Here is a 12,563-nt window from a genome sequence, read left to right as displayed (position 1 = left end):
CTTTATGATCAACTGCAATGCTGTTTGATTAGAAGGAAACTGATTGCTTGTCCTGTCTTTCTCTGCTTTTTCTCCCTAGACTGTGAAAGCACTAAACCACTTAAAAGAAAACTTGAAAATCATTCACAGAGGTGGGTATGACTGTAGCAGCCTTTTTACCAACTAGGGCCAGTCAGCTTTTTTGCTGTGATTAGAATGCTTTTGACTACAAGTAATAGAAAATCCTGTTAACTGGCTTAAAGTTCAAAGCAATTCGTTATCTGTCATAGTGAGTCCAAAGGCAGGGTGGCTCCAAGCACAGAGTGGCTAGGCTGAAACTCTTCGTTTGGCTCTGCTCTCCTTAACGCGTCGGCTTCATTCTCAGGGGAGTAACAGCTGAAGCAGGTCCTGTGTCACATCTGGATGTGTCGGCTCCCTGAAGAAGAAGCTTTCTCTCCTCATGTGGCTGTCTTAGGAGCAGAGAAATCTTCCTTACATGTCTCTAGTATCTTCCCTTGTCTCATTCACCAGAGTTTCCTCATGCCTTCACCTAAACGAGTCCCTGGTGAGAAGCATTAGTCTACCCTGATAAGCTCAGGCCAGTCAGGACCCAGTGCTTGGAGGTATGGGTGGAGCTGCACTGAGGAGGCTGGAGATCTCAGTAAAGCCGAAGTCCCCTTAGTAAGGATGGCCTGGTTAGGAGTGGATGCTTGATAGGCAGTCAGCCATGTTAGTGATAGTAAGCGCTCTTCTCTGGAGTTTTTGGTAGATCACCTTCTGAGTTATAGACAGATACTTTTGTATCTTACATTTATTTTTATCCTTACTTTTTATTCATAGAGCCATGACAGTGACAATGCAATGGATTGAAAGATTGAGAAAGGTACAGAGAATAGTGAGCAAGGGGGAGAATTGGCCAACTAGCTGGTTTGCACCAACTGGCCGAATTAGTTGATGGTCAGTGAGGAGAAGGTGTTAACCTAGGGGCCATTGTGGTCAAATTGTGTAAAACCTGGTGAAGCAAATGGAAAGGACTTAGCTTTCCCATGTGTGCAGAAAAGCACACCCACTCTGTAATAGGTGTTTTCCTTTCCACAACCCTGTAAGTTAGGAATTGTTGCTTGTATTTTGTAGACAGGGGATCATGGGTGCTGAGTGAGAGTTCAGAAGCTTGCTCTAGATAGAGTTGTGAATATCAGACCTAGGGCTCAAACCTTTGCTTTTCTGACCCCAGAGCTTGTGGTCTGATGAATGTACTGGGTTGGATACTCTCCTTAGTTAGATAAAGCTCTCCTTAAACAGAATTGTGGGTTTAAAATTGGTGTACTTTGCACTTAGTTGTATCATCTTTGACATGCATTTTAAAGTAGCTTGGGCTTCCCTGGTGGCTCAGATGGTAAAGAATCCACCTGTAATGCAGGAGACCGAGGTTCGATCCCTTGGTTGAGACGATTCCCTGGAGAAGGGAACGGCTACCTATTCCAGTATTCTGGCATGGAAAATTCCATGGACTGTATAGTCCTTGGGGTCACAAAGAGTTGGACACCACTGTGCGACCTTTACTTACTCACACTCATAAAGTAGCTTAGTATACTCTTACAGATTAAATTCATTATGCATGTTATGACTGTTCAGTAATGAATTTGAAACAAGTCAATGAATATGTCTCTTGATGAGAACAAAGAAAACTTAATAGAATGCCTAAATTTAATATAAGGCATTTTTTGGATAATGAGTTTTTAGCATTCAGAAAATTTTGTCATCTTATCTATCTGAATTTTACAGACTTGATCACTTATTTTCTAACATTTTTCAACATTTTTCCTTGGACTTCTTTAGAATATAGCTCATTTGATTAATTACTTGAACGTTGAATGACATCTGTGTCTTGCAGATATCAAACCTTCCAATATTCTTCTGGATAGAAGTGGAAATATTAAACTCTGTGACTTTGGCATCAGTGGACAGCTTGTGGACTCGATTGCCAAGACGAGAGATGCTGGCTGCAGGCCCTACATGGCAGTAAGTGCAAGTCCAAGCTTTATGGCCTGACAGTCATTGCACAGAGAGCCTGTGCCCTTTGGTGCTATACTTCCAAGGAATCCGCTTTAGTCATGCAGTTTCACTATACTAGAGTATTTGCCTCTTCCATGAAGACCAAACTCGGTTGAAGCTTTGCTACAAAACTTGTTGAAATTTTCCCAGTGAACTCCTGCTTCATGGTCTTACTCTGTTCCTCTTGCCTGGTACTTAGCGTATATGGTCTTTTCTGATTATTGTTTTTTCATTATAGTCTAGTTAGTTCTCAAAAGACCTCTTTGTGTTTCTAGACCAACCCTCTCCCCATGCTGTCTTGACTGTAGGAGGTGATATTGTAGTAGACACACGGATAATGTAAGTGGTGCTATTTACAGTTAGAGGAGAATGGGAATACAAGTTCCTCCCAGAACTCAGTGTGTCTCATAGAGTCTTTAGGGGTGGAGGAAGCTCGCTGACACACACAAGGGTGAAGGCCTCAGGTGTTTCCCAACCTGGAGCATCACGGTACCTGCTGATACATAGGGAAGCTGCTTATACTGATAGGTTTATTTTACAACCAGCCAAAATACTCACGTACCTCTTTTTTTAAATAGGTTTCAGATGGTACTCAAGATACCATTCTGCAATAATTTTTGCCTTTGTCTTCTTCGTATTTGTTGATCTTTTTCATATCTATCCATCTACCTACCTATAATCATATATATGTATATATGTATATATATATTTTTTACTTGTGTTTATTTTTCTTGCTTTGCCTAGAATTAGATCAGTGTTGAATGACAGTGGTGATAGTAGGATTCATCTGTTGCTTGACTTGAAGGCAAATGTCTTTTTCTGGTTTACTAAGGATATGTGTCTATATCTGTGATCCATGTGTTGTTATTTAGAAGTGTGTTGTTTAATCTCCAAATATTTGGGGATTTTTCAGGTTTTCTTTCCGTTATTGATTTCTAATATAATTACTTTGTGGTCTGAGAACATGCCTTGCATGATTTCAGTTTTTTAACATAAAGTGTGTTTTATGTTTTAACATAAACTAACGTAGTTTATGTTACTGAATGTTCCATGTGAGTAGGAGAAGAATGTGTATTCTGCTGTTGTTGGATGGAGTATTTTCTTTCTTGGTTGACTATCTGGGATTATTATGTAATATGTATGTTATCAGGTAAATACATATGTTTACAACTAAAAGTAAAAGTGAAAAGCTTCCAATAAATATTTATGCAACATAGTACTCATGTTCAAAACAGAATGCATAGGTTTCCAAACTAATTGTTGCAGACAGAGAACATTACACAGTGACTATTGTGCTTCTCTGGACATTTCTTTCAACAGCAGTTACTGTCAGTCTTAGCTAAGGCTCCGTTGTCAGCTCTGTGCTACTGACACCCTCTCTCTCTTTTCTTCTCCATCCCTGACACTCTTTGTGGATAATGGTTCCTTATTTCAAGAAAATGTAAAGATGCTCCCTTCATAGAAATTACTAAAAATGATTTTTGCTGTTTTTATGGTAGGATAATATACTGTGCTACTGGCAGTGCCTTAATTTGGGTAACAGACTAGTTGGACAAGTATCTTTATTTGATAGAAATACAAATTTAAACTTTATGATGAAGAGTGAGTGGAGCAATTATAATAAATTTGGCTTGTATTTGCTCTTGTGTCTCAAATATATTGTGCTGTGTCCTTATTCACTGAAGCAAAGAGGGATAAGATCCAAAGACTTACTCTCCTTCCCCCTTCTTTTTACCATTATTTACTACTAATCTGGCCCTGTTGTAATTCTTTGTTTTTTCCTTTTTCTTCCCCTTTCTCCCTTCATCTGTTCTCAGTTTCAGTTTTGTAAACCCTTGTGAATCCTTAGGGGAAGAATTAGCCTTGTCTTCCCTTTATGGAGGAAGCCATTGAGTTGGGTCTTCCCTTGTTTGTTTTCAGTATAATGCTGACGTCCTCTTCCTTCCTGTCTGTCCCTGGGCATGGGTTCCTCGAGGACTGTGCTGGCATTCTGGCTGCCTACTCAGCCCTGCTTCCATTACCTGCTCCTGGGGTGTGTGCATCGTGAATGACTGTGGCTTCTCTTTGTGTTTCAGCCTGAAAGAATAGACCCAAGTGCATCACGACAAGGCTACGATGTTCGCTCTGATGTCTGGAGTCTGGGGATCACATTGGTAAGTTGACGTTGACTCTGCCTTGTCGTGGTAGTATGACAAGAAATTTAGGGATGAAAGAAAAGTTAATGAGTCTTCCACCACTCTTAAGAACACATCCTGTGTCTTCTAGTCTTTGATTTTTATATCACTGTTTCTTCCTGTCCCCCACCCCTCACCCCATAGCTGTAATTGCAGAGACTGTATTTTCTAACTGTTGACAACAAGTTTTTACCTTAAAAATCAAACTAGAGTTGATTGTTTCCCTCATGGCTCTGTGAAGCGCCTGGGGCTGTTTAATGCTGTCGCTCTGAATCTCTTGGGCACAGATACTAGGAGTCAGAACTAGGCTCAGAGCAGGAGCAGGAGGCCGGCTCACCCAAGATCAGCGCAGGTGCACAGGCTCACGCGTCTCCAGCAGGAGTAGGTCCACTGATACTGTGGACAGTGTGTGTGTGTTAGCACACATGTTTACCTGTATGAAGATAGTTACGACTTAGAATCTTCTACTCCCCGGACAGAAAAGTCACAGATGCTGATAGTGATTCCATTATTTGAGGAACAAGAACTACTGAGGTGATAGTTCTCAATGAAAGTTCTGCCTTATAATAACCAAGAAAGAACTGTCTCACTTCTGGGCTATATTGAAATTTTGGTTCTATTTTAAAAATATATTTATTTGCTGGTTTCCCTACACCAAGATTTGTTTTGAAGTCTCAGATTTATTTTCTGGTGCATGCTGTTTTACCAGGGCTGAAGGGCATTTTTCTGACTTCAGACAGAGCAGCTTCTTCTACATTGGATGTGAATTTTTATCACTTGGGGCAGGGAGGTTGCTATATCCTTTTTGGTAGGCAGCCCAGAACTTATCCTGTCTCTTTCCCCCCATCTTCTTAAGACCCCAGAGCACCCAGACCACAGGTTCAGGGCAGGGGACTCTTCCTGGAGCTTATTAAACAGTCTCCATTTGTTCATCAGCACTGTATGTACTAAGGTCCTCTTGCTGAGGACCACACGCCCTGTGAGTTGTCCTTGGTGAGTCATGGCACCACACCTAGTGAACTCTCTGTCTAGAGACATGTGGGCTGACAGCTCAGCTCTGCGGAAGACTCCATCCTGCTTCCCTTGTGACCAAACATGGGAGACACCTCGGGGAGTCTTTTCTCAGCATGAAGACGCTGACAAAAGGGATTCCTTCCCAGTTACTCAGGAGAGAACACAGAACTTGGGATCCTTTTAGGTCTGGTGACTGGAGCAAGACTTGTAGTTTCCAGCTGAGACAGCTGTTTGCATAGAAGGATGCGAACAGCTGTCCATTGCATAGAATAAGGATATTCAGTATTCAGAAAAATCCATCAGTGTCCAAGCCAGAAAGCAAGTTTTTACTTTACCGAAAAGTAAAATTTTTGTTCTGTGAAAAGTTTTAACATAGGAATTTTTTTTTTTTGGCAGTTTCCTTTAATACATCTGGCTAAACTCCGTTTAAAAGCAAGGCATTCAGTGCTTATAATTGTTTTATAATTTACTTTTCATAGACATTATTCTCATAATTCTATAAAAAATATGAGATGAAATTAACTTCTGAGATCCTAAGTCTTTCACCTTATAACATGCATCCTGCTCTTTCCTTCTCTTACTAAAACCTGTTCTCAGAAATGAACCTAATGAAGTTATTCCCATTGCTATCAATGGTCAGTGAGGTTTGCTTCTTCTCAAGCATTTGTGTTTTCATCAAAAAGAAACCACAGGTGAAGGAGTGGATTTCTGTGTGCTTGTGCGCATGCCCGCCAGCCTGGCTCCCGCAGGCACTGTGTAAAGCAGACGGTGCCCAGCTGGAGGAGCATCTTTTGGGGAAGAAAGCTTTCCTGTGGCTCCCTGTTGGAGGGTGGCTTTATGTCTGCTTGATCACCTTTCTTTCATGGTGTAAACTAGTACTTTTAACATTGGACTGGACCAACAGAATCGAATCTCAGCCGAGGAAGCTCTGAGACAGTCTTGTCAGATAGGGCACTCTCTCAAGTGCTGTCTTTGACGAGCTTGGGGCTATCCCCGCGTATCAGTCCCCTGTCAGTGCACATAAAATAGGATTCATTTAGGTCACGCTTCAGATTTAAACCTAGTTCTTAGGACAAGCACACAATTTCTGGGTTTCCATTACCCTCCAAACAGAGTGGAAAGTGAGAACACAGTTTACAAATGTATTTGACCTGCGGCAGGTGAGGACTTGCCCTCCTGATTTTTAAATATCACTTCCACTTGGCTGTAGACATTCTGAAAGGTCATACCTCAACCTGGCCTTGATTTGATTCACGCCTTTTTCAGAAGTGTCAGGAGTTGTAGAATTGTAATGTGAAGTGACAAATAATGCCCAGCGTATTTTGTTTTTTCCTCTGTGTTTTCTTTAGTACGAATTGGCCACTGGCCGATTTCCATATCCAAAGTGGAATAGCGTATTTGATCAACTAACACAAGTCGTGAAAGGGGATCCACCACAGCTGAGTAACTCTGAGGAAAGGGAGTTCTCCCCAAGTTTCATCAACTTCGTCAACTTGTGGTGAGTATTTGACTTATGAATACTAAAAACCATGTGGTGAGAGGGCAGTGAGGTAATCACTTCCTCTTAGCATTGTTGGTACTTTACACTGGGGAAAGGGGCCTTATTCATCTCACTGTGTCCTCTGAGCTGGGGCTCTGGTCACTGTGGCTACATGGAAGGTCCCAGCGAGCCTGGAGGGGTGTCACTCTTACTGTGCTACTCAGGCGCCGAGGAGGAGCAGATGTGGGTGGTGGAGCAGCTGCTGCCTCCGGATTTCTAGTACCTTGTACAAGAGATACAGCCTCCGTGAGACTCACCCTCTTACTCTGGTGTGGTTCTCACGGTGAACTTGTACCAGAATCACTTAGACACTTTTACTAAGTTAAGATCCTACCAGGTCAGACTTTCAGGGCTGGGTCTCTGCTGTGACATAAACATGTAACATAGTTGGGTCAGGCTCAGAGCTTGACTGGTAGAACCATACATTGGCTCAGGGAGATCTTATGCCAAGGAAGGCGTGAACCCCATGCCTATGTTTCTGTGTGTTCGTCTTTCAACGTGTGTGTGTGTGTGTGTGTGTGGCATGTAAGAATAAATACATACTGATGTGGCAAGAGTACAGTTGTGCTTTGTACTATTTCAATCTATATTTTAAATAAAACTTGTTTTGTTATCATTTGAATATTTTTGATAATTTTTCTGTTTATCCGACATGATTTATAAGTAAGATATGTTTGTGAGCAAAGAGCTAGAGCATTTTGTATATTCTTCTTTTCATTCTTGAAAATGCTTTTCTTTTTCTCAGTTTTTTCTTTCTGGGAATGCTGCTTCTCTCTGTTCTTTTTAGGTCCTATAAGACTTTAACATTTCATGGTCCAGATTGCTGAAGATTTTTTGTCTTTTATGTTTGGCAGCTTGTCTGCTTTGTGACTTTGTATCTGAAGAAAAAAAAAACAACTGACCTATTGTGATACTTTTGCTTGTGAAAATAAAAATACTTGAATAACTGTGTCTCCATTTTAATGATGTTAATTTCTGTGTTATTTTAGCCTTACGAAGGATGAATCCAAAAGGCCAAAGTATAAAGAACTCCTGGTGAGTCTGAGACTTTGGGGAAAGGAGGTGTTTCCTCACGCTTGAACCCTCCAGGATGCAGGCTTACTGAGCAAGCCGCCGGCTGTGCTGTCAGAGACAGCTTGACCTTATTGAGTGTTTTTAAAGATGTTTAAAACAAGGAGATTTGGAAAGACAAAAGTTGTGTCTGATTTTCCTACTAATTTACTAGCTGGATTCTCATGAGAAATTTTGGCGTCAGCATGTTATAAAAACTACCCCAAGGAACTTTAACCTTCACTTTCAGGAGCTCTTTCCCACCCCACAGCCTGTGTGTGTGAGAGAGACGCATCTGTAACCATTTATTGTGTTCAGTTTGCCTTGACTAAAAGCTCTCATGCAGATTTACGTCCCATGGCCAGTTCCTGCTTCTTTGAAAGTTCTCACCCTTTTGTAGAACTAGGACTTTTTAAGCAGTACCAGATCTGGCCTTGGCCCTGGTAGTGAAGAAAGTACTGTGACCTAATAATGTGGGAATACTTTAGGAAAAAACCCACTTGTCACTCTTAGCTTCTAGCTTTCCAAGGATATTAAAGGTAAAGGTAAAACTCTGGTCCACCCCAGCACTGACTAAGCTTATTGAGTCAGTGTACTTAAGTGAAGCTATGGAAGAAAAACATCGCTGGGGTTGGAGGACGAAGAAGGGGGTTTGGGAGGCAGATACGCAGCCAAGGCATTTGGAAGGTGCAGGCATAGGCACCTGGGAAAAGCTGCCACTGAGCCTCTTTCAGGTGAGGAGGGTCAGAGAATCAAAGTGGAAACCTTGCCTTAAGGTCCCTCTGCTGCACATGGGGACGTCCTGCTTCCAGGAGGAATGGCACCCGGGGTTCGTGCAGTGCTTCTGGGCTCTTGGAGGGCAGCAGAGGCTCCGGCTCTGATTTGTGCTGAAGAGCACGGGGGCCCTGATATGCAGATGAGCTTCCAGACCTCACAGCCAGGGTGGCTCCTCCAGAGCCCAATACCATGTATGGTATCTCACTAACCTGTGTGCGTGGAGCCCAGCCTGGCTTGCCTCACTGCAGCCCTTTACAGCTCAACCTGGCTGGAGCCTGCAGAGCTGTGCTACATGGCAACGAGGAACAGTTCCCTCTGAGCTCTGATGTGAATCTTGATCACGTGTCTTTTCTTTTTCTTGTTTTCCATCCTCTTGCAGAAACACCCCTTTATTTTGATGTATGAGGAGCGTGCCGTCGAGGTCGCATGCTATGTGTGTAAAATCCTGGATCAAATGCCAGCCACCCCGAGCTCCCCCATGTATGTCGATTGATGTCGCTGCTACGTCAGACTCTAGACAAAGGGCTGAGAGGAAGCAAGACGTACAGAACCTTCACCCCTACCACAGTGTTTTTATTGCTCGCCAGACACCATGCACACCACGACTGGTGTTTGTTTCCATCCCGTCTGTATACTCCCGCCACCCCGAACGCGCATCCCTGTGCGACCCGAGCACCCACGCAGCGTCAGTGCTGGTCAGAGACCTCGCCCACTCTCCCGTGAACGTGGATGTCAGTACGATCAGCTTGCTGACTGTGATGAGACCACATTGTACTCATTTCTAGACTCGAAGCCTGGAGACGCAGCTGCTGGAAGGGTGTTTCGTCAGGCTTCAGAATGCTGGATGGACGCGGTGGCGGCCGTGCTGTGTCTGAATGCAGGCTCTGGGCTGGAGTGCATGGCGGGCGCGGCCAGCGAGACACCTTGCCTTCCGGAGCTGGGAGACGGAGGAGGGGTAGACTTTCTTCACCAAGTGCAATAGGTTGACTGATTGGACCTTCTGTTGTTTGACAGTCACTGTCCACGCTTGGGGATCCATGTGCTCAGCCAAATTCCCTGTTTGAAATATCACGTTAAATTAGAGAGCGTTTATCTTTACCAAAAACTGTGCTGCGTTCAGAGAGAAGAACGTGAAAATAACGAGACGGGACAGAATGTGTTCTTTTCTCCCCCACCCCCACCCCCAGTCCTCTGCCCCCCATTGGGGAGACTCAGGAGTCTGCCATGCGTCAGAGAAGGTGCTGATTCTCAGAATTCGGTGTGCTGCCAATTGGATGTTCCATCTGCCACAAACCACCCGGGCTGAGAAGGGAAGAATACGGAGGGCAAAGTTTACAGATATTTTTAATCCTAGAATCCTGTCTGGAACAACTCATAGCAGCTATATATTTCCCCTGGTCCCAAGCCTGATGCTGTAGCCACCGTAACTCACTGACAGGGAGAAGTAGCTGGTAGCAATGTGCCTTGACTGATCAGATAAAGATGTCTTTTAGGCAGCGAAAGACCACATCTCAGCTGTGCGACATGACTGGTCCAGGTCTGCAGCTTCTGCGTCTCTTTCCCCACCTGTGTGGTCTGTTGCCCCTACGTGACTTTTGCTTGATCCAGTATCTCGCCTTTTTCCCTATAACAGAAACCTTTATGATTACCAGGGATGTTCCTTACCAAGGATTTGTACAGCCCCCAGTGTATCCCATGATCTCAAGTTTAAAAGACTGAGAAGGTGGGGCCCAGCTGATGTGGCGGGTGATGGAAGAGCGTCTCTTCTAGAGATAACACTTGAGCAGAGGAGGATTTCTTTTACGTGAGCTCCTCACCTACAAGACTCTAGCAGGCCACCACATTTCTTAGGATTGGAATTCTACAAAAACCAACCCTAAAACCAAAAAACCCCCAAAGAACCCCAGAATAGTTCTAGGAGGCCATTGAAATCTGTATCTTCTGCTGTCCTTCCTCCCTTCCCCACGAACCAGGTCTCCATGGTCTCCCTCCGGTCCCGCTGACACCCAGCGTCGGTGTGACGGTCAAGTCTGTCCAGCAGCTCTGTGAGCAGCTCACGCCCACTGGAGCATAAAGTGGCCGAGGTCTGAGACGCGGCAGATCCTGTGACGGAACCAGACAGTGGTGGGTGTCGCTGTGTCTCCTCCCAGGTGACAGTCACGGACATTTTTCAACAACAAAGGGAGAATGGTGCTGTTTACAGTTACATCCTGTCAATTTCTGAATTCACCAGTGGTTTCTCGCTTTGGTCCAGTCGCCTGATCTTCCTGTTTTCTCCCCCGTGGCATCGAAACCCCAGATTTCCCAGCCTTGGAGGGGAAGCCCTGCAGCGCCTGCCCCTGACCACGCCAAGCCATTGCCCCCCATCCCCACGGCTCCCGGGGACTCAGGAGGACCCCAGATCTCTGCGGTCATCCTTCCGTCTGGCTCCGCGTGGGGTCACTTTGCCATATGCAGGTAGAGAGGAACACAGTGCTGACCGTTCTCTCATGTGGATGACCACATAAAAAAGGCAATTTTAGTGTATTAATCATAGATTATTATAAACTATAAACTCAAGGGCAAGGAGTTTATTACAGTGTATCTTTATGAAAACAAAAGGGTGTACAGTGTTCACACACTGTGATAATAGTGTAAGAACTGTACATTGTGAGCTCTGGTTATTTCTCTCCTTTACCACAGAAGCATATTGTATAAAAACTGTTGGAAAGCTGATGTGAAGGGCTACTGCCTTATTTGTCTGTAAAAAGTGCAGCTCAGTCACATGACTGCTTCCTGGAGCTTGGGAATAGTTTATCCTGTATTCTTGTTTGAATTCTCCCTCTATTTAAGATGTATCCATGGAATCGAAGTGTCGATGTAATAGTTCTCTCCTCTTGCCTGCAGGTCAGTTGTAATAAATCTAGGATGTGATGATGACTTTGTAATTCGATTTTCTGAAGTCAGACCCTAAGAGGGGGAAAATCAAGTAAATTCCATTAAATTATCTGTGCATTTCACATTGGGAAAAATTCTCTTGTTCCGCAAGTGTTTCTGGCTTCTTTCTTTTCTCCCTGCTTCTTGTGATTGCCTTCTCTCCACTTATTCTTCTTGGAAGGAAGCTTTGCTTTCTGTTGGAGCAGGCGTGATGGGGTCTTTCCAGATTGATTTCTTTGTTGGTCTCCCTGACCTTCCCCACAGCGGCTCAGCAGTAAAGAACCCGCTTGCAATATTGGAGACACAGGAGATGCAGGTTTGATCCCTGGGCCGGGGAGATCCCCTTGAGGAGGAAATGTCAGCGCCATTCCAGTTTCTTGCCTGGAGAATCCCATGGACAGAGGAGCCTGGCAGGCTACAGACCATGGGGTCGCAAAGAGTCAGATGCAACTGAGCACAGGAGGACCTGCCCCAGCTTTCTTGCTGCTGACAGCTGAGGGTGCTTGACCCTGTGTCATGGTGGAGAGACAGCTTGTAAGAACCCGTCCTGCCTTGGCCCGACGTCTGGCCACCAGGCACTTGGTCTGCTCCAGGCGTTGTGACTGCCCCGTGGAGGTGAGAGGTCAGCTCAGATGTAGCCACTCCCTGCTTCCCAAGAAATGGGGCTAGGGAGGAGATTGGGGGGTGGAAGCCCCGCAAAAGTCAGACCTGGGAGGCTTATGGGTGGAGGACAGGGGTGAGTGGGAAGCCTCGGAGGCTTGGGAAGCAGAAGAGCCTGTGGCACCCACCTCAGACTGACCTGTCACTCGTGGCTGACGTCCTGACTCACTGAGCGTAGACTAAGCCGGCACCTTAGCCTTCTGCGCCCACTGCCCGCCTGGTCTCAGATGCAGGACATGCCATTACAGGAGCAGGTGTAATGAGTAATCAAGCACTGACCTAGGAAGGGTGTGGCTAGAGGAATCCTGCCCCTCCAGCCAAGCCTTAGCTTCTGGGACGGAGACCCCATGGAGTTGCCAGGTCCTGGCTAAGCACCAGCTGCATGCAGGAAAGAGCGT

General features: G+C 44.9%; 1 protein-coding gene across 9 annotated transcripts in view; it reads left to right on the top strand.

Annotated features, from left to right (window-relative positions):
* The window catches only part of MAP2K4 (mitogen-activated protein kinase kinase 4), a 76,620-nt gene extending 65,112 nt beyond the window's left edge, over nucleotides 1-11,508 (top strand). For 3 of the 9 annotated variants that reach the window (XM_081580688.1, XM_081580681.1, XM_081580680.1), the window contains 6 exons: nucleotides 80-131; nucleotides 1,874-2,001; nucleotides 4,110-4,187; nucleotides 6,572-6,720; nucleotides 7,752-7,797; nucleotides 8,969-11,508. In XM_081580688.1, coding sequence (XP_081436814.1) covers nucleotides 80-131; nucleotides 1,874-2,001; nucleotides 4,110-4,187; nucleotides 6,572-6,720; nucleotides 7,752-7,797; nucleotides 8,969-9,082 — 567 coding nt within the window. In that variant the 3' untranslated portion in view covers nucleotides 9,083-11,508. Of the gene's footprint in view, nucleotides 1-79; nucleotides 132-1,873; nucleotides 2,002-4,109; nucleotides 4,188-6,571; nucleotides 6,721-7,549; nucleotides 7,706-7,751; nucleotides 7,798-8,968 lie in introns of those variants that run through there. The other 6 variants (XM_081580683.1, XM_081580682.1, XM_081580687.1 and 3 more) reach the window with 3 other exon arrangements.
* Nucleotides 11,509-12,563: the final 1,055 nt, after the last annotated feature.

This window comes from Giraffa tippelskirchi, chromosome 3 (assembly GCF_054371585.1).
Source record: "Giraffa tippelskirchi isolate mGirTip1 chromosome 3, T2T-mGirTip1v1.2.pri, whole genome shotgun sequence".
NCBI classification, from domain to species: Eukaryota; Metazoa; Chordata; class Mammalia; order Artiodactyla; family Giraffidae; genus Giraffa; species Giraffa tippelskirchi.
Note: the sequence above shows the minus strand (reverse complement) of the source record. Positions and strands in the feature narration are given on the sequence as shown.